Raw genomic sequence first — 27555 nt, 5'->3', positions numbered from 1 at the left:
TAAGGATGGTTCTCAGAATTTGGGTCATACAGGATCCATTTTTATTTACTAAAGATGTGTAAGATGAAATGTTTACATACTTTATTTAATGTGCTGTCTTTGTTTTTATTTTAATTAGTATTTAAGAGTTGTCACAGGCTAACTGGTGGTGAGGTCCAAATCCCACTTGTTCCAATTAGTGAATTGTCTTGCCACAGGGGTTTCAGAAGCCTGGCCCTTGTGTGACTCTCTCTGATGAGCGTTCATTACCAAGGGCCAGGCGGTAGACCTCTGAGAATATAATGAAGTGAGCCATGGGAATTCCTTGCATTTTTTCTTTTTCTCTAGTCATTAGCTAACTCACATTTCATGTTTCCCGTGTTCTGATCTGAGCCATGAAGGGCCCCCTTCTCTCTCTCAAACTCTCCTTGCTGGGTGCTAGCCAGCCAGTGTCCAGGAGGGCCCACCCTTTATTTGGCAGTGGGGGCATTGTTTGGTACAATTCATGCCTTGAATCAATGAGGCAAAGGGGGCCCTTGCTTTATTTTGTGAGATGGTGAAATCTATATAAATTCTATAAACTTGCACTGAAAACACACAAATAGATAACAAGCAGATGTCCTGTCAGCATGATGCAATTTAAAAACAGAGTACATTAGACTCTTGAACAACACAGATTTGAACTGCATGGGTCCACTTGTATGTGGATGTTTTTCAATAGTAAGTTCTACAGTACTGCACAATCTGCAGTTGGTTGAATCCTCAGACGTGGAGGAACAACATATATCACATGACCATGGGTACAGAGGGCCAACTATAAGTTATATGCAAATTTTCCACTGCACAGAGGGCTGGTGCTCCTAACCATCACATTGTTCAAGAGACAACTGCACTAGAAACCAAAACGTCAAAGGGCATGAGGCAAAGTATCTTCTGAATCGGGCTGAGAAAACACTCCCTGACCAGACACCAGAGTGTCTGGTACCAGGATGCTGCTTACTTCCAGGGGCACCTGCCGTTTACTTCCAGGAGGTACCACCCCAGCTGAGCCAACTCCACTTACAGAGAGGGCCCTGTGAACAGTGCTCCCGGGTGGCAGGGGACAGTGGCCCTGCCACAGCTCTAGTGCCCACAGTGGGTGCTGTTGCCTGAGAGATGAGGGAAGAGGGGAGCCCTGCTTGATCTCTTGTGTCGTGCCCTTTGTAGATCTGAAACAGCAGATGTTAGCGGTACACGTTAGTTTGCTTTGATCTGTATGCCCGCCCTCCAGTGTCTTCCCTTCCTATGTTCCAATTTCAAGGTTTCAAACTCCAACTCCAAAGAATCAGAAGGCGTTGTAATGATTTAAAAAGTTGGTTTTAAAAAAATCCTTGAAAGTCATTACCGAGGCCACTGAATTACCTGTGCGTGCTTTGAGACCCAGTGACGGAGGACGTTCAGTACGCGATTGGTGGCTGTTCTACGTATGATAAACTCTTTGTCACATGTTCTCTCGGTGTTGTTAAATCCTTAGGAGGAAAAGAAACACACACATGTTGTAGTTAAAGCCGCTCCCCAGGGACCTGGAAAAGGTCACTTATTTTGGGACATTGGTTAATGAAACTCACAAATGACACATCTTGGCAGAGGAGCAAGTGGCTTCAGACTGCTGTGGGTTCTGCTTACTTACCTATTACACCCTCAGCAGCGAGGCCACCGCATAGTTACAGGTGCAATTAAATGAATAATGTGCCCATATTTGTTAAAGGCCACTGATTGAAGCTAAAGCCGGTCTAGTGACACTTCCATTTGTGCCTGTCTTGTTATATAATATAAAGCCAAGAAGGAGTTTTAACAAAGTATTTGAATCAACATTAGTTTATACTTTTGCTCCAAAGGCACTATATAACCACAAACATTTTCAATATCTGTAGATGGATGAGCCTTGGCTCACAGATGATACAAATACTTTCTTGTGCACCCATGTATTGAGAAGCAGTATAGCATAGTGGTTAAGAACATGAACTCCACAGCCAGACTGTCTGGGTTCAAATCCCTGTTCTCCTACTATGTAAGTTATGGCTCCTCTTTGGTGACCAGTTTCCTCATGTCCTGCATGGGATAAGTGTACCAACCTCAGAGACTTGTTTGGAGATTAAGTTAGTGCATGTTAAGCATTTAGAATGGCACTTGAGAAAACAGTGGGAGCTTATTTAAAGTCACCAATAACCTCCATGTCTCTATACTCAAGGGATATCTATCATCTCTCCATAGGAAATCTCATCTAATGATCACCTATAAAAATTTACTCACATATTTATGTCCCTAGATTTCTTCTCCGAACTCTAGACCCATATATCCAACTGCCTCTTGATATTTTCCTCTTAGATGTTTCAAAAACCTCAAACTCAATATGTGCAAAAGAAAAACCGATGGCCTTTCCACCAAACCTTGTCCTTTTCCAGTGTTCCCCATCTCAGTAAAGGAACACCATCAGCCATCCAGTTACATAAGCCTGAAACTTTGGAATTGTTCTTAGGCCATCTCTCTTCTTCTCCCTGATAACTTTACCTGCAAAATAAATCTCAAATCTGTCCATGTCATCATATCCACAAAGCCAAAACTGGCATCGAGCTCCAGCAATTATCATCCAGTCCACTGACAATAGCCTCCTAACTAGTTTCATTGTCACTGCTGCCTCCTCAAATCTGTTCTCTTTTCTGAAGTCAGAAAGATCTTCCAAAGGGCAAATTAGATGTGTCATTCCCCTGTTTAAAGCCCTTCAATGACTCAGGATAAATACAAAACTCCTTAACACAGCCTACAACGTTGTCCATGGTTTGGCTCTTAGCTCCCTCTCAGCCTTTTCTGAGACCATATTCTTCTCACTATTTCCTCTTCCATTTAACCACCCTTCTTTCAGCCCCTCATCCTCACCCCAGCGCCTTTGCATATACCGTCTTTCACTCAGTGAAAGCCACTCTTATTTCACTTCCCCAAATGAGCCCTTCCTGGCTTGAGCTGGGTAAATCCCCCATCACACATCTCACAGCAACATGCACGTTTACTTTCTGACACTTGCTACATTTGCAATTTTACATTTATTTATGTGATTATTTGTGTCCTCCATGAAGATAAGGATCAGATATGTTTTTGCTGAGCGTGAGCACATATGCGGCATGTAGCAGATGCTGGACACAATATATATTTGCTGAATGAATGAACAAAAGCTTGGATAGTAGGAACTATTTATTTGAATATGCTACAAATGTAAGGATGATTCAGTGAAAGACTGAACGAACAGTCATCAGAACCCATGAATGAGTTAGACGAAAAAGTCCATGAGCTTCTAAAGGGCAGGGGCCCCTTCTCCATACTCCTCTTTGACTGTAGACAGGCATCTTCCACCCACTAGCAGACACTGTCAGAGGACGATGATGTGCTCTTGGCAGACTAGATATCTTGAAAAAATCTTTTGCTATTAGAAGCTTAGAAATTCTGGGTAAAATATAATAAATATCTTTTTAAATGCATAGCTGAGTTCTCAAGAAAATAAGGAATTTTCCAGGGTCAAACACACAGAGAGATCTGAAAACGAGAACTAAGCCTCTGAATTATTGCTGTCTGCCTTAAGAGGAGAGCAGTTTACCAGTCTTGGTAACAGGAGACGTGGATTGTAAATCCACGTGATTCAGGAGACGAAGGCCCAGGAAGTGTGAGTGACAGAATTAGAACTGAGACTCCCACATAAAGTTGGAACTCTCGAAAGACCATCCCCTCTGCCCAAGAGAGGACTAGGAAAAGAAATTCTCCAACCTGCAAAAGGAGACAGTTAAGAAACTTGACTGTCTTAGCCTGGATCTCAGTGAGGGTGAAACAAAGGCTCCCTGAGAACTGATAACCACAGGAGCACCTCATGTAGGTTTGAAGCCCAGATTGAACCACTACTGGCTGGCCCCAGCCAGGGATAACTCTGGAGGCCCTGACAAAAGCACACACAAAACCTCTCCGGAGGGACAAATGCTCGCCCTCAGCCTATACTGGATGACCAACAAGAAAGGCCTCTGAAGAAAACCTCACAATCCCAAAGTACAAAACACACAAGCCATCCACCATGAACACGGGTCTGTGGACACAGGGATCAGGAGCTCCCCACCTCACCACCCCCTCCACCACCACCAAGAATTTCAGAAACTAGAACTATGCAATAGTTCTAGTTCAAATATCCTAAAATTAGGATGTTTATAAAGTCTAAAGATATAAAAGTAGGAACTGAAAACATGTGAAAAGAATTTAAAATATTTCAAGTCAAATTTTACAAGAACCACATAAAATGCCTTCAAATTAATGGAATTATTCTTTCAATTACTGCTGACAAATAGACAAGTTGAAATTTAAAACATGGATAGATATTATAAATAAATACAGGTTAGACCCAGTTGAATAAAGAAAGAGTAAACTGTAAAGAGATCTGAAAAACAGATCTGAGAAAATTACCCAAATGCAGTACAAAGAGCTAAAGAGGTAGCAAACAAACACATATATATGGAATGTAAAAAAAAAAAAAAAAGGTTCTGAAGAACCTAGGGACAGGACAGGAATAAAGAATGCAGACGTAGAGAATGGACTTGAGGACACGGGGAGGGGGAAGGGTAAGCTGGGATGAAGTGAGAGAGTAGCATTGACATATATACACTACCAAATGAAAATAGATAGCTAGTGGGAAGCAGCCGCATAGCACAGGGAGATCAGCTCCGTGCTTTGTGACCACCTAGAGGGGTGGGTTAGGGAGGGTGGGAGGGAGACACACAAGAGGGAGGAGATATGGGGATGTATGTATACGTATAGCTGATTTACTTTGTTATACAGCAGAAACTAACAACACTGTAAAGCAATTATACTCCAATATAGATGTTAAAAAAAATTTAAAAATAAAGAGGTAGAAAACAGGAAAGAGGAGAGACTGGCTGTCTGATTGGGAACGTGGACCCATGTGCTATATATTACAGCAAGACCATCCGTATCAGCTGAGCACATGAGAGCACAGTTAAGGCAACTTCAGTTAATGACTGAGCAGCAGCCCCGTTTATAAAACTTGATCTATCAGGGTTTACTACAGGTATGCCCCTCAGATAGACAGTTTATGTATCTGGTTTAGGGAATTTCTAAATTGGTGGTTTAAATAGAATTGACAGAGTATTTCTAAGATCAAAGACCTCCATCTGTTGATCAAGCAGTGAAAAAGATTCCCATTTTTCACAGATTTTAAAGTTCTGTGATCAGAGCAACAATTTTCTGCAACTTGCCAGATTTCCTCCTTATTGCAAACCACCATCTAAGCTGGGGGCTGCTTGGGCAATATTTATTTCTGAATTTAAACATGAACCACATAGCGAATTGGTGGCAATATCCATGTAGAAGGCATTCTGTCATAAAATAATGGATCCACCCCCAAGAAGTTCTTATGCCATTTTTTGGAAGAGCAAAGTGTCACAGCACAACCAAACTCCACAGATACCAGGAGAGTTTGTTTTACTAACATCACACATCTGGAATACTGTCACCCCGAGATTCCTGTCTTTCCAATTTATGCATGCCTTTTTTTCAGTTGTAGGCACTGGTCAAACAAGCTAATCTGGGTAAAAAAGCCATCTGGAAAAGTGGTAAGAACCAAATCACCATATGTGTGAATTTAAGAATGAGATTCAACTTTATGGTCCTTCCCCCAGACACCTTGTGAGTCATTCTCTCCCTTACAGCAATTGGTAGATGCGACATCTCTCTGATTAAACTATACACTCCCTGGTGAAGGGATTTTATCTCAGGCATCTTTGTAGGCCCTTCAGCTTTGCACACAGGCACTCAGCAGTTATTTTTCTTAACAAAAATTGCAGCACTCCCAATGAAAACTATTTGAAAGTGTCTGCAGATGCTATGTATCTGAATTAAGGGCATTTTCCCACCATATTGCCATGATGACTATGTATTTGAAATCTATCACAAGCAGGACATACAATAAAGTAGTGGGGATGGAGGCAAGGAAATTTTAAAATAGAGAAAAGGAGGAAATTTTTCATTTTATACTTCAAATGATGTGATACTTAGCTAACTTCACTGCCTACTTTGTAAGAGGCAAGTAAAATAATGATGAGATGGAAATAAGATTACATGTAGGTGGATTATGGGCTTGTCCAGTTAGAGCTGAGGACAAACTGTCAAAGACAAGGAATTCTTGAACATGGGAAGGTATTTTAACATCTAAAGTAGATTGTCAAGAAGTGGACCATGGAGTTGTTGTTAATGCCAACAAAGCATCTTTAGGCCATCCTCTGACTTGGTGAGGAAAGTTAGAGTACAATCAGGAAGAGCCAAAAAGCACAGAGATAATATTGATGCCAGTGGTCCATGGTGATGGGCTGCCTGGAAGGAAAAGTAAATGCTAACTATTGGTTACTTTAACCACGCTTCTAGAACCTGTTTCTTATTGTGAATAATTTTATCCCCAGTACCTGGCATTGTAGGTCTTAATAAATTTAGGCTTATTGAATGAATGCATTGAGATCACTTTAATGACTATATCAGTGAGGCAATTAAGAAAAATGCCACAACAGTGATGAATAATTTTTCGCTTTATACAAATGGGACTCAATCCCTCCAATAGCATCAATGTTATCCATGTGCTTTCCTTTGTCCAGTAGATATCTTTCTTTAAAAATCATGTGCAGTACAAAATCATATAATTGGTTTGTACATTTCTGTGCACTTGGATTACAACTGTATTTCTACTCTGGTTGTTGGCATGGAAGGATCGTTCATATTTATTGTTTCTTTGTGCCAGGCATTGTGCTAGGAGCTTAACAAGTGGTCTATATTTTAACCCTTGAAATAATAACAATTGGCATTTATTGCATGCCCACCAAGTACCAAATATAGGACCATGAGTAATGTGGCTTCTTCAACAACAACAGCAACAAAGTAGGGTAAATGTTGTTTTCCCCATTGACAGACAAATAAACAGGAAATCAGAGAGGTTAAGAAACCTGACAAAGGTCACAGAGTTAATAAGTGGCAGAACCAGGACTTGAGCCCAGGTCTGTCCATTTCCAAAGCCAGAGTGCTTTAAATTATACCTCATAGCCTGGATACAAAGTTTAGACTTTAAGTTTTACTTGTAAGTTGGTAAATATTATTAAAGCTACAAGAGAGAGTTCCAGTGAAGATGGCGGAAGAGTAAGACGCGGAGATCACATTCCTTCCCACAGATACAGTAGAAATACATCTACACGTGGAACTGCTCCTACAGAACACCCACTGAACGCTGGCAGAAAACGTCCGACCTCCAAAAAGGCAAGAAACTACCCCCGTACTTGGGTAGGGCAAAAGAAAAAAGAAATAACAGAGACAAAAGAATAGGGACGGCACCTGCACCAGTGGGAGGGAGCCGTGAAGGAGGAAAGGTTTCCACGCACTAGGAGCCCCTTCGCGGGCGGAGACTGCGGGGGGCAGAGGGGGGAAGCTTCAGAGCCACGGAGGAGAGCGCAGCCACAGAGGTGCGGAGGGCAAAGCGGAGAGGTTCCCGCACAGAGGCTCGGCGCCGAGCAGCACTCACCAGCCCGAGAGGCTTGTCTGCTCAGCCGCCGGGGCGGGCGGGGCTGGGAGCTGAGGCTCGGGCTTCGGTCGGATCGCAGGGAGAGGACTGGGGCTGGCGGCGTGAACACAGCCTGAAGGGGTTGGCGCACCACAGCTAGCCGGGAGGGAGACCGGGAAAAGGTCTGCAGCTGCCGAAGAGGCAAGAGACTTTTTCTTGCCTCTTTGTTTCGCTGCGCGCAAGGAGAGGGGATTCAGAGCGCCGCCTAAACGAACTCCAGAGAAGGGCGCGAGCCACGGCGATCAGCGCGGACCCCAGAGACGGGCGTGAGACGCTGGGGCTGCTGCTGCCGCCTCCAAAAAGCCTGTGTGTGAGCACAGGTCACTCTCCACACCTCCCCTCCCGGGAGCCTGTGCAGCCCGCCAATGCCAGGGTCCCGGGATCCGGGGACAACATCCCCGGGAGAACGCACTGCGCGCCTCGAGCTGGTGCAACGTCACGCCGGCCTCGGCCGCCGCAGGCTCGCCCCGCCTCCTCCGTACCCCTCCCTCCCCGCGGCCTGGGTGAGCCAGAGCCCCCGAAGCAGCTGCTCCTTTAGCCCCGTCCTGTCTGGGCGGGGAACAGACGCCCTCAGGCGACCTACACGCAGAGGCGGGTCCAAATCCAAAGCTGAACCCCAGGAGCTGTGCGAACAGGGAAGAGAAGGGGAAATCTCTCCCAGCAGCCTCAGAAGCAGCGGATTAAAGCTCCACAAACAACTTGATGAGCCTGCATCTGTTGAATACCCGAATAGACAACGAATCAGCCCAAATTCAGGAGGTGGACTCTGGGAGCAGGAGATATTAATTTTTCCCCTTTTCCTTTTTTTTGTGAGTGTATATGTATAGGCTTCTGGGTGAGATTTTGTCTGTATAGCTTTGCTTTACAATAGCTTTATTTTACTTCACTATATTATAGCCTATTTCTTTCTTTCTTTCTATTTTTTCTCCCTTTTACTCTGAGCCGTGTGGACGAAAGGCTCTTGGTGCTCCAGCCAGGCATCAGGGCCGTGCCTCTGAGGTGGGAGAGCCAACTTCAGAACACTGGTCCACAAGAGACCTCCCAGCTCCACGTAATACCAAACGGCAAAAATCTCCCAGAGATCTCCATCTCAACATCAAGACCCAGCTTCACTCAACGACCAGCAAGCTACAGTGCTGGACACCCTATGCCAAACAACTAGCTAGACAGGAACACAACCCCATCCATTAGCAGAGAGGCTGCCTAAAATCAAAATAAGGCCACAGACACCCCAAAATACACCACCAGACGTGGACGTGCCCACCAGAAAGACAAGATCTAGCCTCATCCACCAGAACTCAGGCACTAGTTCCCTCCACCAGGAAGCCTACACAACCCACTGAACCAACCTTAGCCACTGGGGACAGATACCAAAAACAACGGGAACTACGAACCTGCAGCCTGTGAAAAGGAGACCCCAAACACAGTAAGATAGGCAAAATGAGACGACAGAAAAACACACAGCAGATGAAGGAGCAGGCTCAAAACACACTGGACTTAACAAATGAAGAGGAAATAGGTAGTCTACCTGAAAAAGAATTCAGAATAATGATAGTAAGGATGATCCAAAATCTTGGAAATAGAATAGACAAAATGCAAGGAACATTTAACAAGGATGTAGAAGAACTAAAGAGGAACCAAGCAATGATGAAAAACACAATAAATGAAATTAAAAATACTCTAGATGGGATCAATAGTAGAATAACTGAGGCAGAAGAAAGGATAAGTGACCTGGAAGATAAAATGGTGGAAATAACTACTACAGAGCAGGATAAAGAAAAAAGAATGAAAAGAACTGAGGACAGTCTCAGGGACCTCTGGGACAACATTAAACGTGCCAACATTCGAATTATAGGGGTACCAGAAGAAGAAGAGAAAAAGAAAGGGACTGAGAAAATTTTTGAAGAGATTATAGTGGAAAACTTCCCTAATATGGGAAAGGAAATAGTTAATCAAGTCCTGGAAGCACAGAGAGTCCCATACAGGATAAACCCAAGGAGGAACACGCCAAGACACATATTAATCAAACTGTCAAAAATTAAATATAAGGAAAACATATTAAAGGCAGCAAGGGAAAAAAAACAAATAACACACAAGGGAATCCCCATAAGGTTAACATCTGATCTCTCAGCAGAAACTCTGCAAGCCAGAAGGGAGTGGCAGGATATACTTAAAGTCATGAAGGAGAAAAACCTACAACCAAGATTACTCTACCCAGCAAGGATCTCATTCAGATTCGATGGAGAAATTAAAACCTTTACAGACAAGCAAAAGCTGAGAGAGTTCAGCACCACCAAACAAGCTTTACAACAAATGCTAAAGGAAATTCTCTAGGCAAGAAACACAAGAGAAGGAAAACACCTACAATAACAAACCCAATACATTTAAGAAAATGGGAATAGGAACATACATATCGATAATTACCTTGAATGTAAATGGATTAAATGCTCCCACCAAAAGACACAGGCTGGCTGAATGGATACAAAAACAAGACCCATACATATGCTGTCTACAAGAGACCCACTTCAGACCTAGGGACACATACAGACTGAAAGTGAGGGGATGGAAAAAGATATTCCATGCAAATGGAAATCAAAAGAAAGCTGGAGTAGCAATTCTCATATCAGACAAAATAGACTTTAAAATAAAGACTATTACAAGAGACAAAGAAGGACACTATATAATGATCAAGGGATCGATCCAAGAGGAAGGTATAACAATTGTAAATATTTATGCACCCAACATAGGAGCACCTCAATACATAAGGCAAATACTAACAGCCATAAAAGGGGAAATTGACAGCAACACAATCATAGTAGGGGACTTTAACACCCCACTTTCACCAATGGACAGATCATCCAAAATGAAGATAAATACGGAAACACAAGCTTTAAATGATACATTAAACAATATGGACTTAATTGATATTTATAGGACATTCCACCCAAAAACAACAGAATACACATTTTTCTCAAGTGCTCATGGAACATTCTCCAGGATAGATCATATCTTGGGTCACAAATCAAGCCTAGGTCAATTTAAGAAAATTGAAATCGTATCAAGTATCTTTTCCGACCACAACGCTATGAGACTAGATATCAATTACAGGAAAAGATCTGTAAAAAATACAAACACATGGAGGCTACACAATACATTACTTAATAACGAAGTGATAACTGAAGAAATCAAAGGGGAAATCAAAAAATACCTAGAAACAAATGACAATGGAGACACGACGACCCAAAACCTATGGGACACAGCAAAAGCAGTGCTAAGAGGGAAGTTTATAGCAATACAAGCCTACCTCAAGAAACAGGCAACATCTCGAATAAACAACCTAACCTTGCACCTAAAGCAATTAGAGAAAGAAGAACAAAAAACCCCCAAAGCCAGCAGAAGGAAAGAAATTATAAAGATCAGGTCAGAAATAAATGAAAAAGAAATGAAGGAAACAATAGCAAAAATCAATGAAACTAAAAGCTGGTTCTTTGAGAAGATAAACAAAATTGATAAACCATTAGCCAGACTCATCAAGAGAAAAAGGGAGAAGACTCAGATCAATAGAATTAGAAATGAAAAAGGGGAAGTAACCACTGACACTGCAGAAATACAAAAGATCATGAGAGATTACTACAAGCAACTCTATGCCAATAAAATGGACAACCTGGAAGAAATGGACAGATTCTTAGAAATGCACAAACTGCCGAGACTGAACCAGGAAGAAATAGAAAATATGAACAGACCAATCACAAGCACTGAAATTGAAACTGTGATTAAAAACCTTCCAACAAACAAAAGCCCAGGACCAGATGGCTTCACAGGCGAATTCTATCAAACATTTAGAGAAGAGCTAACACCTATCCTTCTCAAACTCTTCCAAAATATTGCAGAGGGAGGAACACTCCCAAACTCATTCTACGAGGCCACCATCACCCTGATACCAAAACCAGACAAAGATGTCACAAAGAAAGAAAACTACAGGCCAATATCACTGATGAACATAGATGCAAAAATCCTCAACAAAATACTAGCAAACAGAATCCAACAGCACATTAAAAGGATCATACACCATGATCAAGTGGGGTTTATCCCAGGAATGCAAGGATTCTTCAATATACGCAAATCAATCAATGTGATACACCATATTAACAAATTGAAGGAGAAAAACCATATGATCATCTCAATAGATGCAGAGAAAGCTTTCGACAAAATTCAACACCCATTTATGATAAAAGCCCTGCAGAAAGTAGGCATAGAGGGAACTTTCCTCAACATAATAAAGGCCATATATGACAAACCCACAGCCAACATTGTCCTCAATGGTGAAAAACTGAAACCATTTCCACTAAGATCAGGAACAAGACAAGGTTGCCCACTCTCACCACTATTATTCAACATAGTTTTGGAAGTGTTAGCCACAGCAATCAGAGAAGACAAAGAAATAAAAGGAATCCAAATCGGAAAAGAAGAAGTAAAGCTGTCACTATTTGCAGACGACATGATACTATACATAGAGAATCCTAAAGATGCTACCAGAAAACTCCTAGAGCTAATCAATGAATTTGGTAAAGTAGCAGGATACAAAATTAATGCACAGAAATCTCTTGCATTTCTATACACTAATGACGAAAAATCTGAAAGTGAAATTAAGAAAACACTCCCATTTACCATTGCAACAAAAAGAATAAAATATCTAGGAATAAACCTACCTAAGGAGACAAAAGACCTGTATGCAGAAAATTATAAGACACTGATGAAAGAAATTAAAGATGATACAAATAGATGGAGAGATATACCATGTTCCTGGATTGGAAGAATCAACATTGTGAAAATGTCTCTACTACCCAAAGCAATCTACAGATTCAATGCAATCCCTATCAAACTACCACTGGCATTTTTCACAGAACTAGAACAAAAAATTTCACAATTTGTATGGAAACACAAAAGACCCCGAATAGCCAAAGCAATCTTGAGAACGAAAAATGGAGCTGGGGGAATCAGGCTCCCTGACTTCAGACTATATTACAAAGCTTCAGTAATCAAGACAGTTTGGTATTGGCACAAAAACAGAAATATAGATCAATGGAACAGGATAGAAAGCCCAGAGATAAACCCACACACATATGGTCAACTTATCTTTGATAAAGGAGGCAAGCATATACAGTGGAGAAAAGACAGCCTCTTCAATAAGTGGTGCTGGGAAAATTGGACAGGAACATGTAAAAGTATGAAATTAGAACACTCCCTGACACCATGCACAAAAATAAACTCAAAATGGATTAAAGACCTAAGTGTAAGGGCAGACACTATCAAACTCTTAGAGGAAAACATAGGCAGAACACTCTATGACATACATCACAGCAAGATTCTTTTTGACCCAGCTCCCAGAGAAATGGAAATAAGAACACAAATAAACAAATGGGACCTAATGAAACTGAAAAGCTTTTGCACAGCAAAGGAAACCATAAACAAGACCAAAAGACAACCCTCAGAATGGGAGAAAATATTTGCAAATGAAGCAACTGACAAAGGATTAATCTCCAAGATTTACAAGCAGCTCATGCAGCTCAATAACAAAAAAACGAACAACCCAATCCAAAAATGGGCAGAAGATCTAAATAGACATTTCTCCAAAGAAGATATACAGATGGCCTACAGACACATGAAAGAATGCTCAACATCATTAATCATTAGAGAAATGCAAATCAAAACTACAATGAGATATCATCTCACACCGGTCAGAATGGCCATCATCAAAAAATCTAGAAACAATAAATGCTGGAGAGGGTGTGGAGGAAAGGGAACACTCTTGCACTGTTGGTGGGAATGTAAATTGATACAGCCACTATGGAGAACAGTATGGAGGTTCCTTAAAAAACTACAAATAGAACTACCATACGACCCAGCAATCCCACTACTGGGCATATACCCTGAGAAAACCATAGGTCAAAAAGAGTCATGTACCAAAATGTTCATTGCAGCTCTATTTACAATAGCCAGGACATGGAAGCAACCTAAATGTCCATCGACAGATGAATGGATAAAGAAGATGTGGCACATATATACAATGGAATATTACTCAGCCATAAAAAGAAATGAAATGGAGGTATTTGTAATGAGGTGGATGGAGTTAGAGTCTGTCATACAGAGTGAAGTAAGTCAGAAAGAGAAAAACAAATACAGTATGCTAACACATATATATGGAATCTAAGGGAAAAAAAAGAAAAAAAAAAAAAAAAAGGCCATGAAGAACCTAGTGGCAAGACGGGAATAAAGACACAGACCTACTAGAGAATGGACTTGAGGATATGGGGAGGGGGTGGGGTGAGATGGGACAGGGTAAGAGAGTGTCATGGACATATATACACTACCAAATGTAAAATAGATAGCTAGTGGGAAGCAGCCGCATAGCACAGGGAGATCAGCTCGGTGCTTTGTGACCACCTAGAAGGGTGGGATGGGGAGGGTGGGAGGGAGGGAGATGCAAGAGGGAAGAGAAATGGGAACATATTGTATATGTATAACTGATTCACTTTGTTATAAAGCAGATGGTAACACACTATTGTAAGGCGATTATACTTCAATAAAGATGTTTGAAAAAAAAAAAAAAATGTAATACCATTTATATAGAATTTACCACTGCATACTTCCATCTTCTCTCCCATCCTTTGTACTATTATTTTCCTACATTTTACTTTATAAACTATGTTATAAACTCCAAAAAAGAAAAAAAAGAAAAAAAAGAAATAAATGAAAAAGAAATGAAGGAAACAATAGCAAAAATCAATGAAACTAAAAGCTGGTTCTTTGAGAAGATAAACAAAATTGATAAACCATTAGCCAGACTCATCAAGAGAAAAAGGGAGAAGACTCAGATCAATAGAATTAGAAATGAAAAAGGAGAAGTAACCACTGACACTGCAGAAATACAAAAGATCATGAGAGATTACTACAAGCAACTCTATGCCAATAAAATGGACAACCTGGAAGAAATGGACAGATTCTTAGAAATGCACAAACTGCCGAGACTGAACCAGGAAGAAATAGAAAATATGAACAGACCAATCACAAGCACTGAAATTGAAACTGTGATTAAAAACCTTCCAACAAACAAAAGCCCAGGACCAGATGGCTTCACAGGCGAATTCTATCAAACATTTAGAGAAGAGCTAACACCTATCCTTCTCAAACTCTTCCAAAATATTGCAGAGGGAGGAACACTCCCAAACTCATTCTACGAGGCCACCATCACCCTGATACCAAAACCAGACAAAGATGTCACAAAGAAAGAAAACTACAGGCCAATATCACTGATGAACATAGATGCAAAAATCCTCAACAAAATACTAGCAAACAGAATCCAACAGCACATTAAAAGGATCATACACCATGATCAAGTGGGGTTTATCCCAGGAATGCAAGGATTCTTCAATATACGCAAATCAATCAATGTGATACACCATATTAACAAATTGAAGGAGAAAAACCATATGATCATCTCAATAGATGCAGAGAAAGCTTTTGACAAAATTCAACACCCATTTATGATAAAAGCCCTGCAGAAAGTAGGCATAGAGGGAACTTTCCTCAACATAATAAAGGCCATATATGACAAACCCACAGCCAACATTGTCCTCAATGGTGAAAAACTGAAACCATTTCCACTAAGATCAGGAACAAGACAAGGTTGCCCACTCTCACCACTATTATTCAACATAGTTTTGGAAGTGTTAGCCACAGCAATCAGAGAAGACAAAGAAATAAAAGGAATCCAAATCGGAAAAGAAGAAGTAAAGCTGTCACTATTTGCAGACGACATGATACTATACATAGAGAATCCTAAAGATGCTACCAGAAAACTCCTAGAGCTAATCAATGAATTTGGTAAAGTAGCAGGATACAAAATTAATGCACAGAAATCTCTTGCATTTCTATACACTAATGACGAAAAATCTGAAAGTGAAATTAAGAAAACACTCCCATTTACCATTGCAACAAAAAGAATAAAATATCTAGGAATAAACCTACCTAAGGAGACAAAAGACCTGTATGCAGAAAATTATAAGACACTGATGAAAGAAATTAAAGATGATACAAATAGATGGAGAGATATACCATGTTCCTGGATTGGAAGAATCAACATTGTGAAAATGTCTCTACTACCCAAAGCAATCTACAGATTCAATGCAATCCCTATCAAACTACCACTGGCATTTTTCACAGAACTAGAACAAAAAATTTCACAATTTGTATGGAAACACAAAAGACCCCGAATAGCCAAAGCAATCTTGAGAACGAAAAATGGAGCTGGGGGAATCAGGCTCCCTGACTTCAGACTATATTACAAAGCTACAGTAATCAAGACAGTTTGGTATTGGCACAAAAACAGAAATATAGATCAATGGAACAGGATAGAAAGCCCAGAGATAAACCCACACACATATGGTCAACTTATCTTTGATAAAGGAGGCAAGCATATACAGTGGAGAAAAGACAGCCTCTTCAATAAGTGGTGCTGGGAAAATTGGACAGGAACATGTAAAAGTATGAAATTAGAACACTCCCTGACACCATGCACAAAAATAAACTCAAAATGGATTAAAGACCTAAGTGTAAGGGCAGACACTATCAAACTCTTAGAGGAAAACATAGGCAGAACACTCTATGACATACATCACAGCAAGATTCTTTTTGACCCAGCTCCCAGAGAAATGGAAATAAGAACACAAATAAACAAATGGGACCTAATGAAACTGAAAAGCTTTTGCACAGCAAAGGAAACCATAAACAAGACCAAAAGACAACCCTCAGAATGGGAGAAAATATTTGCAAATGAAGCAACTGACAAAGGATTAATCTCCAAGATTTACAAGCAGCTCATGCAGCTCAATAACAAAAAAATGAACAACCCAATCCAAAAATGGGCAGAAGATCTAAATAGACATTTCTCCAAAGAAGATATACAGATGGCCTACAGACACATGAAAGAATGCTCAACATCATTAATCATTAGAGAAATGCAAATCAAAACTACAATGAGATATCATCTCACACCGGTCAGAATGGCCATCATCAAAAAATCTAGAAACAGTAAATGCTGGAGAGGGTGTGGAGGAAAGGGAACACTCTTGCACTGTTGGTGGGAATGTAAATTGATACAGCCACTATGGAGAACAGTATGGAGGTTCCTTAAAAAACTACAAATAGAACTACCATACGACCCAGCAATCCCACTACTGGGCATATACCCTGAGAAAACCATAGGTCAAAAAGAGTCATGTACCAAAATGTTCATTGCAGCTCTATTTACAATAGCCAGGACATGGAAGCAACCTAAGTGTCCATCGACAGATGAATGGATAAAGAAGATGTGGCACATATATACAATGGAATATTACTCAGCCATAAAAAGAAATGAAATGGAGGTATTTGTAATGAGGTGGATGGAGTTAGAGTCTGTCATACAGAGTGAAGTAAGTCAGAAAGAGAAAAACAAATACAGTATGCTAACACATAGATATGGAATCTAAGGGAAAAAAAAAAAAAGGCCATGAAGAACCTAGTGGCAAGACGGGAATAAAGACACGGACCTACTAGAGAATGGACTTGAGGATATGGGGAGGGGGTGGGGTGAGATGTGACAGGGTAAGAGAGTGTCATGGACATATATACACTACCAAATGTAAAATAGATAGCTAGTGGGAAGCAGCCGCATAGCACAGGGAGATCAGCTCGGTGCTTTGTGACCACCTAGAGGGGTGGGATGGGGAGGGTGGGAGGGAGGGAGATGCAAGAGGGAAGAGAAATGGGAACATATTGTATATGTATAACTGATTCACTTTGTTATAAAGCAGATGCTAACACACTATTGTAAGGCAATTATACTTCAATAAAGAAGTTTGAGGAAAAAAAAAAAAAGCTACAAGAGAAGATGCTATTTGACTATTTTGAGAAAGTACTGGCTGTCCTCTTAATTCTCTTTTCTAAATTTTGAAGAGCGATAAGAACATAGCACCATTACAGAGTTTTATACGGTAATGGATTTTAAATGAAAACTTTTTTTATCTAACTGGAATTTAAATTTTCTCAAAGTGTACTCTTTCCACAAATTCATTACATTTCCTATGTGACCATTATATAAGCCAGGGCTTTTAAAACTTCCAGTCATGATCTATTAATGGTCAGTGAGATCAGTTTACTGGGTTGTTATCAGCATTTAAACAATGAAATAGATGAAAACTGAGTAGATTGTACATAGTGAGAGTGAGTATTCTTTAGGGAAAATTTTGTACCAGTTGTGTGTGTGTGTGTGTGTGTGTGTGTGTGTGTATCCTGGGTCAAAATGTAAAATGTATGAGAGTGGGTTGCAATAAAACAGTTTGAAAGTGACTAATACAGACAATCTGATTATTCACACTATGTTTAAACCACCTGCATTAATTTCCCAGAATTTCTGGATAACGAAGTCCGTTCTTTACTCTGAAACATGTCAGAAGGAACAAGCAGAGGATGCTCATCCTCTTATGGTCCCCCCTTCGTTTCTGTCACTAAACACTCCTCCCATTCTCCACCCAATCCTCCAGGTTGTCCACCTCTGCCTCATTCCTTGGTTTCTGGTCTGTTCTTGAGCTGACTCCATCCAGTTCTCCCTCCCTCGGGGACATGATTCTCTCCCACAGGTTTTTCTACATATTCCAACTTGACACCTCCAGTTCCACCGTTTCCCCAAATCCCTCATTCCTTGTAAGAAATGCTTCTTACAAGATATTTCCATATTAATGACACATTCTTCTCTCATAAAAAACATATCCCAAAATCAAATTTATGTGTTTTGCTCTCAAGCGCCTCCCCACCCTACCTTTCCTGTTGACTTAATGGAACAACGATGGTTTACACTTCTCAGGTGGGAAACCTCACGCTTCTCTGTCTCTCCTTGTTTTTTCCCATTAGGTCAACAAATACTGTTAACTTTTTGGTAGCGTCTGTCAACCTATGTTCCAGGTTCTCTGTAGGTATTGGGTGAACAAGAGATGTGGTCCCTGCTCTCATGGAGCTGGCTCTTTAAATGGGGAGAAGATAGCCTCCAAACAAGTAAAACACCAAAAATGTGTAATTCAAAACCCTGCAAATGAGCACGGTGCTGTCTCTTCAAGAGTAATCTCAAATATCCCTCTAATTTGTTACTGCTCCAGCACCAAGTACTTCTAATGTCTCCGTATTGTCCACTGAACCAAGTCTAGAATATTTTCCTAGATATGAAGAGGCTTTATTAGCTAGTAAACTGAAAAAAAAACGGGCTAATGCAGACAAGCAGATTTGCACGTACACTGTGCTGAACATCGTGATAACAGTATTCACTGAGTCTATAAACTAACAGACTCATTCTTGAGAGATGATCTAGAATAGCTACAATTATGGAAACTGAACTTTAGTCTGTATATGGTAGGAAATTTGGTATAGTAATCTACTGGTACATTCAATTACTCCTATTTTAATGGACTCTTAGTTGGCAATCTTTTGTTTGCAAAGGGACAGAACACCCAATTCAAACTCGCTTAGAGTAAAAAGGGAATTACTATTTTATATATCTGGAGATAGTTCTAGATTCAGATCCTGTTTGATTCAGAGGCTCATGTTAGCCTGGCCCATGTCTATGTCTCTTTAGTGCTTTAATTCTGCTCTCATTTCCAGGTAGCAAAAATGGGTAAGGCCATGCTAGACTTATAACCTCATATCACACCATCCAGAGGATGAGAGGGCATTCTTTCTGGTACCTTCCACTAAAAATAAAGAAATTTGTAACCTAGAAGTCCTTCAAAACATCTCTGCATTTCATTGACCCAAACTGCATCATCCCCCTTCCTCAAACTCATATCACTACGGCAATGGTGGGGGAGGTGTCAGAGATGGCGGGGAGATGCGTGTGTGTGTGTGTGTGTGTGTCATGAGGAGGTAAGCGCCCACTCAAAGCACATGTCCAGAAATGTGAAAGGACTAATGAGGCAATGAACAAATTTTGCATAGTGGGTTTTAAAACAATTTTTCTGTAAGTGTGTCCTTATCCTTGGGTTGTAAAGTTCTTCTCCTTACTCAGTTTAACCTGAGATTTTCTCTAAGTGCAATTAACTGTAATAATGAAAAAAAAACACATCCTTGTAGAATGAGGAAAAGAAGCTCAGCAGGTCTATCATTATTTGTGATAAAAAAAATACATGAAGAACGGCAAAATCAGTATCTTCCCTTTGCTTTCACCTTTCAAGAAAATCAGTAACTAAGACTGTCAGCTGAATTGTTCTCATGGATTTTTAAAAATATGTGCTGTTTAGATTCTTGAAGAAATGATTATATACTAAGTTTAAAACAAAACTTATTGAGAACCATTGGGTGTTACTTCTTTTAATTCTCACAATTGTATAAAATATACTCCTCATTTTTACAGATGAGGAAACTGAGACTCAGAGAAGTCCAGTAGCCACCTAAGGTCACAGATGGTAAGAGCAGAGCCAGGATTTATGGCGAGGTCACTGGATTCTAAAATCCAGCCTCTTCCCACTGAAACACCCTGTCTGAATGCCTATTCACAAGAAGCGCTAGCTGCCCATGTTTATTACTATGTAAGCTCCAGCCCTCCCATTGCTGCCATCAGCTTTTGTGCTGGTGTAAAGATGCAACAAGGACACACAGCCAGTATGGAGGGCGACGGTGACTTCTGTCAAAGAAGAATGGGGTCCTTTGAGGAGTCGGTGACAAGTGAAGCCACAGAATAAGCAAATTTAAATGAGTTTTCAAGAAAACTGCTGAGACAAGAAGGAAAGAGACAGGCTAGAAACTGAGAGGGGACACAGGTTTGTGGGAGACAATAACTTGAACCAGTTTGAAAATTAAAATATGGCAATATATTAAAAGAAACCAAGAAATCTAATACTCTTGGTCAGAGTTTCTTGACAGTAAAACCGGTATTACCCAGGCCTTTGAAAATACAGTAAACGCTCTAGAAATGGTTAACATAAAGAACACCAAAAAACAAAAGGAACAAACTTTAAATTTCCCAATTATTTCTTTTTCTGCCCAACTTTATAACCAACTATCTGAAAAAAGAAAGGAGGACGATTTTTCTGTACGTTATCTGAATTCTCTGATGGGCATCTGCTACCTCTTCTGGATAAGAGGCAGCTCACCCGTCTGATGTGGAACAATATTCCTATCCTTGCATTAGGCAAAATTTCCCCACAAACCCAAATAATAGTAATTTTCCAAATCCTTCTACATTTCTTTCTACAGAATGCTACACACACATCTAGAAATGCTTTTCCACAGGGACAGGGATGGGACAATGAGTGATAGCTCCTGACCCCGGGAGGTGTGTATAAAGCGTGTAAACAGTTGCGAAGGAGCATGTGCCTATGTGTGCAAAGAGCGGGGATGGCTACAGAATTAGCTGAGCTATTCTGAAGAAGCCACTGCAGAGAATTTTAGAGATGGTTGGGGAGGGGGGATAAGAATAGGCCATTTTCTCCTCCTCAGTTAACATTGGAATGTACACAAAAAGTTTCAATGTATAAAAGCACTAAATTTTGCCAGTAGAAAATGAAACATACCTTGGGAGGGAGGGTGGGAGCCACAAAACACAAAGGAAGCCCATTTTACCAGACACAGAATACTGACTGAGTGTCTTTGTGCCAATCACTTTCATAGGAACTGGGGTACAGAGGTGGACAAAGGGAAACTAATTAGCTGCTTACAGGAACTTACGTTCTACTGGGGGAGACAGAAATAATAAATAATAAATCATGTCAGTGGTATTATTATCTACATACAAATGAATAAGGTAAATTCAGATATTGAAAAGAGCCATGTGGAAGGTAAACAGGCTAGTGTGTGCGTGTGTGTGTGTGTGTGTGTGCGTGCAAGAGAGAGGGAGAGAGAGAAAGAGACAGAGAGACACACACACACAGAGACAGAGAGAGAGACACACACACACACACAGAAAGACACAGAGAGAGAGACACACACAGAGAGAAAGAGAGAGAGACTCACAGAGAGAGAGAGACAGAGAGAGAGACACACACACACACACACAAAGACACACACACACACACAGAGACACACACACACACACACAGACACAGAGAGAGACACACACACACACACACACATAGAGACACAGAGAGAGAGACACACACACACAGAGACACAGAGAGAGAGACACACACATACACACACACACAGAGACACAGAGAGAGAGAGAGAGGGAGGGAGAGACACAGAGAGAGAGACAAAGAGAAAGAGAGAGACACACAGAGAGAGACACACACACACACAGAGACACAGAGAGACAGAAAGAGAGAGAGAGAGAGGACATTTGCTAGGCTGGGTTGGTAAGGCCTTTCTAAGGAGGGGATGGAGACAGGTGAGCTGGGACTTGAACAATGAACAGGAAATGGTCAAATGAAGATCTGGGGGAAGAGTGTTTCAAGCAGAACGGTGAATGAAAAGGCCACAAGACAGCTCAGCTTGACTGAGGGCCAGAAAGTGTCCCAGTGTGGCTGAGGCCCAGAGAATATGGGGCCCGGAGAAGGGAGATGAAGCTGGAGGGTGGGCAAAATCACCAAGCATCTTTCAAGCCAAGTGAAAGAGCTGGACTGTGTTCCCTGGTATTGGGAAGCCGCCAGAGGGTTTTGTGCAAGGGAATCATGATCTCACTGACACTCTAAACAGGTTCCTCTGGCTGCCTTGGGTAGTGTGGACTGGAGGGGGCCACAGTGGTGTGGGAAAGACCAGGTATGAGGCTGTAGTCCAGGTGATGCAGGTTTGCAGGTTTGTGGCAGCAGTGGTAAGAACTGTTGGAGATGGAGGGGCTAAGACTCGCTGATGGACTGGATGTGGAGGTCTGTACTGAAGTGAAGAGTGTTTCCCCAAATTCATGTTCACTCAGAACATGTCAGTTGTTATTTTATTTGGAAACAGGGTCTTTGCAGAAGTAATCAAGTTAAGATGTCAAACTGGATTAGGGAGGGTCCTAAATCCAATGACTGGTATGGTTATAAGAAGAAGGAGATCTGGACACTGCCACCGCCAGAGGGAAGAAGGCCCTGTGACAACAGAGGTAAAGAACAGAGTTATGGGGCCACAAGCCAGGGAACACCAAGGCCTGCCAGCAATCACCAGAGGTTGGCAGAGGCAAGGCGGACTCCTTCTCCAATGCCTTTGGAGAACACGGCCCCGCTGCCACCTTGATTTCAGATTTCTAGCCTCCAGAACCATGAAAGAACACATTTCTGCTGTTTTTAGCCAACCACTTGCGGTAATTTTTTACAGCAGCCCTAAGAAGCCAAAACGAGGTCTAAAGGAAAGAGAGGAATCAGGAATGGTTCCACTGTTTGGGGCCTGAGCAGCTAGGTTAGATGATGATGCCATTTCCTGAAATTGGGGAAGGGTAGGTTTTAGGGAGAAAAATCGAGTTTGGTTTTAACCTGAAAGATGTCTCTTTCAGACATCTAAGTGGCAATATCCATGAGGCTCTTAGGCATAACAACCTGAAACTCAGATAGAAAGGCTCAGACTGGGAACGTAAATTGGAGACTATCAAGCATTTACATAGTACTTAGAATCATAAGGCTGCATGAGCTTACTTAGGCAGAGAGCGTAGACAGGAAAAAAGGCCACATGCAGACCTGTGATCCCACGACCGGTAGAGATTTTGTATAAGAGGAGCCAGCAAATGAGACCAAAAGGGGGAGAAGAACAAGGTGAAAGGAAAATCTGGCACGTGTGGTGTCATGGAGACAAAGAGGACAAGTGTTTCAACGTAGAGGATGCGATCAGCTGCCCCAAAGGCTGCTGAGAGGCTGACTAACATGAGGCCTTTGGCTTCAGCAAGATGTAGGGCACAGGTGACAAGAGTCATTTCAGAGTGAAAGTCCAAGAGGATAGGTTGGGGGGAAATGGAGGTGATGAAGTGGAGACATTAAGTATGGCTCACTCGTTCAAGACACTTTGCTTTGAAAACAAGCAGCGAAATGGAACAGGAGCTGGTAAAATGGGTGATATAAGGACACAGTGGCATGCTGATGGGGATGACTGGGTAGAGGGGGAACTGAGGATGAGGGAGGAAAGGGTGGTAACTGCGTGAGAACACTTCTCGAGCATGTGGAAAGGGAGGGGTGGACCCAACAGCAGGGCAGGGATGATTCTTCCAGAACCACTGGGAGAAGCCAGAGGATGAGTCCAAGCGCAGTGGGCTGGTGAAACTAGTGGAGGAGAGAGGTCATCCTTTCTGTTTTCACTGTGCAAACAGTAGGAGAGAAGCTCCTCAGCGAATATGGAGAGGAAGGTGGAGATGTGAAGACAGGAGAGGACTAGAAATCCTGGCATGTAGGAAAGCGACTTTACTAGGATTGCCTGGCAGCACAGAACACCCAATTGAGATCTGAAGATAAAAGGTGAGTCCAGGCAGCACAATTCTGCAGGCCTCTCAAAAGAGCAGCTCCACTCTATGTGAATACCAAGTCCATCTGATTCTGTCAATGTTCATTTAAGGTCCTGGTTGCTCCAGGCTCCATGCCTTTGATCACACCATCAGAACTTGCCAGGCGGGCTTCTCCCAGAGGCGGCGGCAGAGAGGCGGAGGGGCAGAATGCAGGCTTTCAAGCCTGCAGCCGCTCTGTGGCCTTTCATTTAAAATTCTGTGCGTGCTTTGAAACTTACAGAAAGCGCAGCGGGGAGAGTATCACTGCCATCCAATTGTGTACTGAAGTGTGCAGTTTACAGACCTCTCCCAGGATTTCAGACAGACTCTGAGCAGCTTGCTGTATAATTCTACTCCAGTGAATTAGTTTAACAGTGCTGACGGACGGATGATTCAACCCTGGTCCCTTAGGCCAACAACTTCAGATCCATCACCTTAGCTGCCGAGGGCAACGTCAAACAACTCACAATGCTGATAACGGCGCAGTATGGCAAGACTCTAAGCACACGCTGCCGGGATGGTCCCATTCCTTCACCCTCAGTACGCCTCGCCACCTGTGACTTGAAGACTGCAGGGACATCAGGAGACACCGAGCTCCCCTCTTCAAAATCTCTCTGCCACTCCATCCCCACTCTCTTCTTTCCTCCCAGGAGAGAGCAGCAAATGTGATAGAAGAAATAACAGACTGGGGATTTTTACCTTATCTTACTGAGTGGCCTTGGAAAAGTACCTTTGTCTCTCAGGGTCTCAGTTTCCTCTTTGGTATCATGCGGAGCTTATCTAGATGCCCCTAAAGTCCCTTCCTCAGGGCCTCCTTGGATAAAGCTCAGGTCTCCCCACCACGTGTCTGACACCCTCGCTTCCCTGGCATCAACAATTACCTGCCCCCGCCCCTTCCCCCATCTTTCCTCTAGCACCTTAGTCTCCACAGATCCCTCCCCTCTGCTTACAAAGGCCTGTCCTCAATGCTGCCACTCCTTCAAATGTGACAATGGATGCTGTGTCTTTCTTGCTTATCCTAGGTATCCCTAGAATTATAAGTAGGCAAGGGCTTTTGGCAGGAGAAATAAAGTGTCACTTTGCCCCAGTAATCCACCTTTGGTCCTGAGCGCTTCTTGGTCAAGTAGGGCAACACCAATTCCATACACCTGATTGCATCTGTGATTTTACATAAGGCCCCCTTATGACCACAGCCCCATCTCTCTTCTTTGAGGTTCAGTGACACTGAGATACACCAGGTGGCCCCATGTGGCACAGACAGAACCAGGTCAGACTGTAGGAAAGGATGCTGGGGCTCCTAAGAGTCAAGTCACCAGAAGGAAGGAGAAGTCTGAACTGATACCCAGAATAAGTCCCAGAGCTTAGGGAAGGTGTAAACCACGTGGTCTGGGCAAATCAGCAGAGATCTGCACAGGCCCCAGGGGTGGCCATAGAGAAGGGTTCACAGGAGCATCTCTGTGAACTGGCCAAAGATTCCACATCAGCAGCAGAGGCACCTAAGACCAGCGAGTGGGGTCTTGATGTACTTAGAACTTGACATTCGATCTAGAGAAGCACCAGGCAAGTGAGGACAGGGAAACACACCACCTGCAATTCTTCGAAATATTCCCAAGGAAGTATGTGAAAGACGGACGTTCCAATGAAAATCCATATTGGATGCAAGGTGGAAGAGGCAGTTCTTAAATTGATTTAATTCAGGTATAAGAAGAAATCAGGCCTCACTTTGAGGTTCCAGGCTGAAAGCCTGGGACATTGTGTTACGTTTACACGTCTCTTCATGTAAAGGGTCTTAACACACAGTGGGAACTGAGTCAACCTGTTTAATTGTTATTATTTTTTTATTCCAAGATTTTTTCATTCACTTTATCACTGTGGATAAACATACCAACATAGACTGGTTCCACTTATTGGAAGACCTTGGAATGTCCTGAGTCAGGAGATTCCTGAACGTCCCTGCCTTGGAATTTACCACACTTTGCTTCCCATCCCAGCCTCCCCAGAGTCTGTAACCACAAGACTTGAGGTGCCGTAAAGTACTTTCAGTTTGGTAACTGAGGACTCGGAAGAAAGGCTTGTACACAGCTGTGAAACCTTCAGCCCCAGGAAACGCCATCTGCGTGAAGGCGGGGTTGCACTGGGCCCTGTCCTGGCGGCTGGGGAGCCAGGTCTCCGCAGAGTGTTTCAGACAAAATCTATTTGTATCATTTCAATGGAAGATGGCTGCTCCATGCTCAGTGTTGAAAACTTTCCAACAGATTACTAACAATTCTTAAAACGTGTTTGAGGACTTCCCTGGTGGCGCAGTGGTTAAGAATCCGCCTGCCAATGCAGGGGACACAGGTTCAAGGCCTGGTCCGGGAAGATACCACATGCTGCGGAGCAACTAAGCCCGTGCGCCACAACTACTGAAGCCTGTGAGCTACAACTACTGAAGGCCGCGCACCTAGAGCCTGTGCTCTGCAACAAGAGAAGCCACTGCAATGAGAAGCCCACGTACCGCAACGAAGAGCAGCCCCCGCTCAACCGCAACTAGAGAAAGCCCGCGTGCAGCAATGAAGACCCAACGCAGCCATAAATAAATAACTAAATAAATAAACAAACAAACAAACAAACAAACAAAAAAAACGTGTTTGAAAGCTTCAGAATTCCTCTTTGCCCTACCCAGACACCTTTATCTCATCTACATAGGACTTTAACTCCCATATAGGAATTTCACAGGGAACTTCTTCCCTCCAGAATCCATACTTTGCTGATCAGATCAACACTTGCTAACTGGTGTGCAACTGTCAGAAGGTACCAGAAGCTCCCCAAGAATTCCATTCCCTATTCTGTGTTACTGTCACTATTCGTCAGGCTAGAGAAAATCCTTTTTTAAAACCACAAATTCTGAAAGTATGTACTTTTTAACTTCCCAAGAAATGATTCAACAGTCTAAAAATGATTCAACGGTCTACCAGATACTTCTGCAAAAATATTTTCTACCAAATCAAGTCAAAGTATTTGGTTAATATAAATACAAATTAACAAACCATATTGATTCCTAAACTTCATGAAGGTTGGACCTATTTTGTCATCTAACTTGGCCCAATTTTAAGGCCAGAGACCTTAATTCACACAGTGAATAGTGTGGTGTAAAGTCGTTTTGGTTAGAAAAATAATTTTCCAAAGGTAAACTAACTTCTTGGACTTGAGGTTCTATTGGAAGGCTGTAAAGTATACTAAAGCCGTGGACTAAGTGCGAGCGTGGCTGAGAAGTCACCTTGCCCAGAAGAAGAAAAGATGGCCCTTGTGCTCGTCTCTCAAATTCAAGACAGCGACTCTGTCTTTCTCATCAGAGGTAGAAGGCCTCTGGATTAAAAGGTCTAGGGAAATATGTTACAATGCAAGCATCATTCTAAGAGTTAAAACATTATGGTTATTGTTATTTTATAGCTAGCATTCATTCAGTGCTCACTTATGCCGGGGACTAAACTCATGTAAG

General features: G+C 42.1%; 1 protein-coding gene across 1 annotated transcript in view; it reads right to left on the bottom strand.

The window, feature by feature from the left end:
• RASGRF2 (Ras protein specific guanine nucleotide releasing factor 2) overlaps positions 1-27555 on the bottom strand; it is a 241503-nt gene that overhangs the window by 53242 nt on the left and 160706 nt on the right. The window contains exon 18 of the mRNA XM_007179765.2: positions 1381-1487. Coding sequence (XP_007179827.2) covers positions 1381-1487 — 107 coding nt within the window. The remainder of the gene's footprint in view (positions 1-1380; positions 1488-27555) is intronic.

This window comes from Balaenoptera acutorostrata, chromosome 2, assembly GCF_949987535.1.
Source record: "Balaenoptera acutorostrata chromosome 2, mBalAcu1.1, whole genome shotgun sequence".
Lineage (NCBI taxonomy): Eukaryota > Metazoa > Chordata > Mammalia > Artiodactyla > Balaenopteridae > Balaenoptera > Balaenoptera acutorostrata.
The sequence above is the reverse complement of the archived record's forward strand: the minus strand, read 5'-3'. Positions and strand labels throughout refer to the sequence as shown.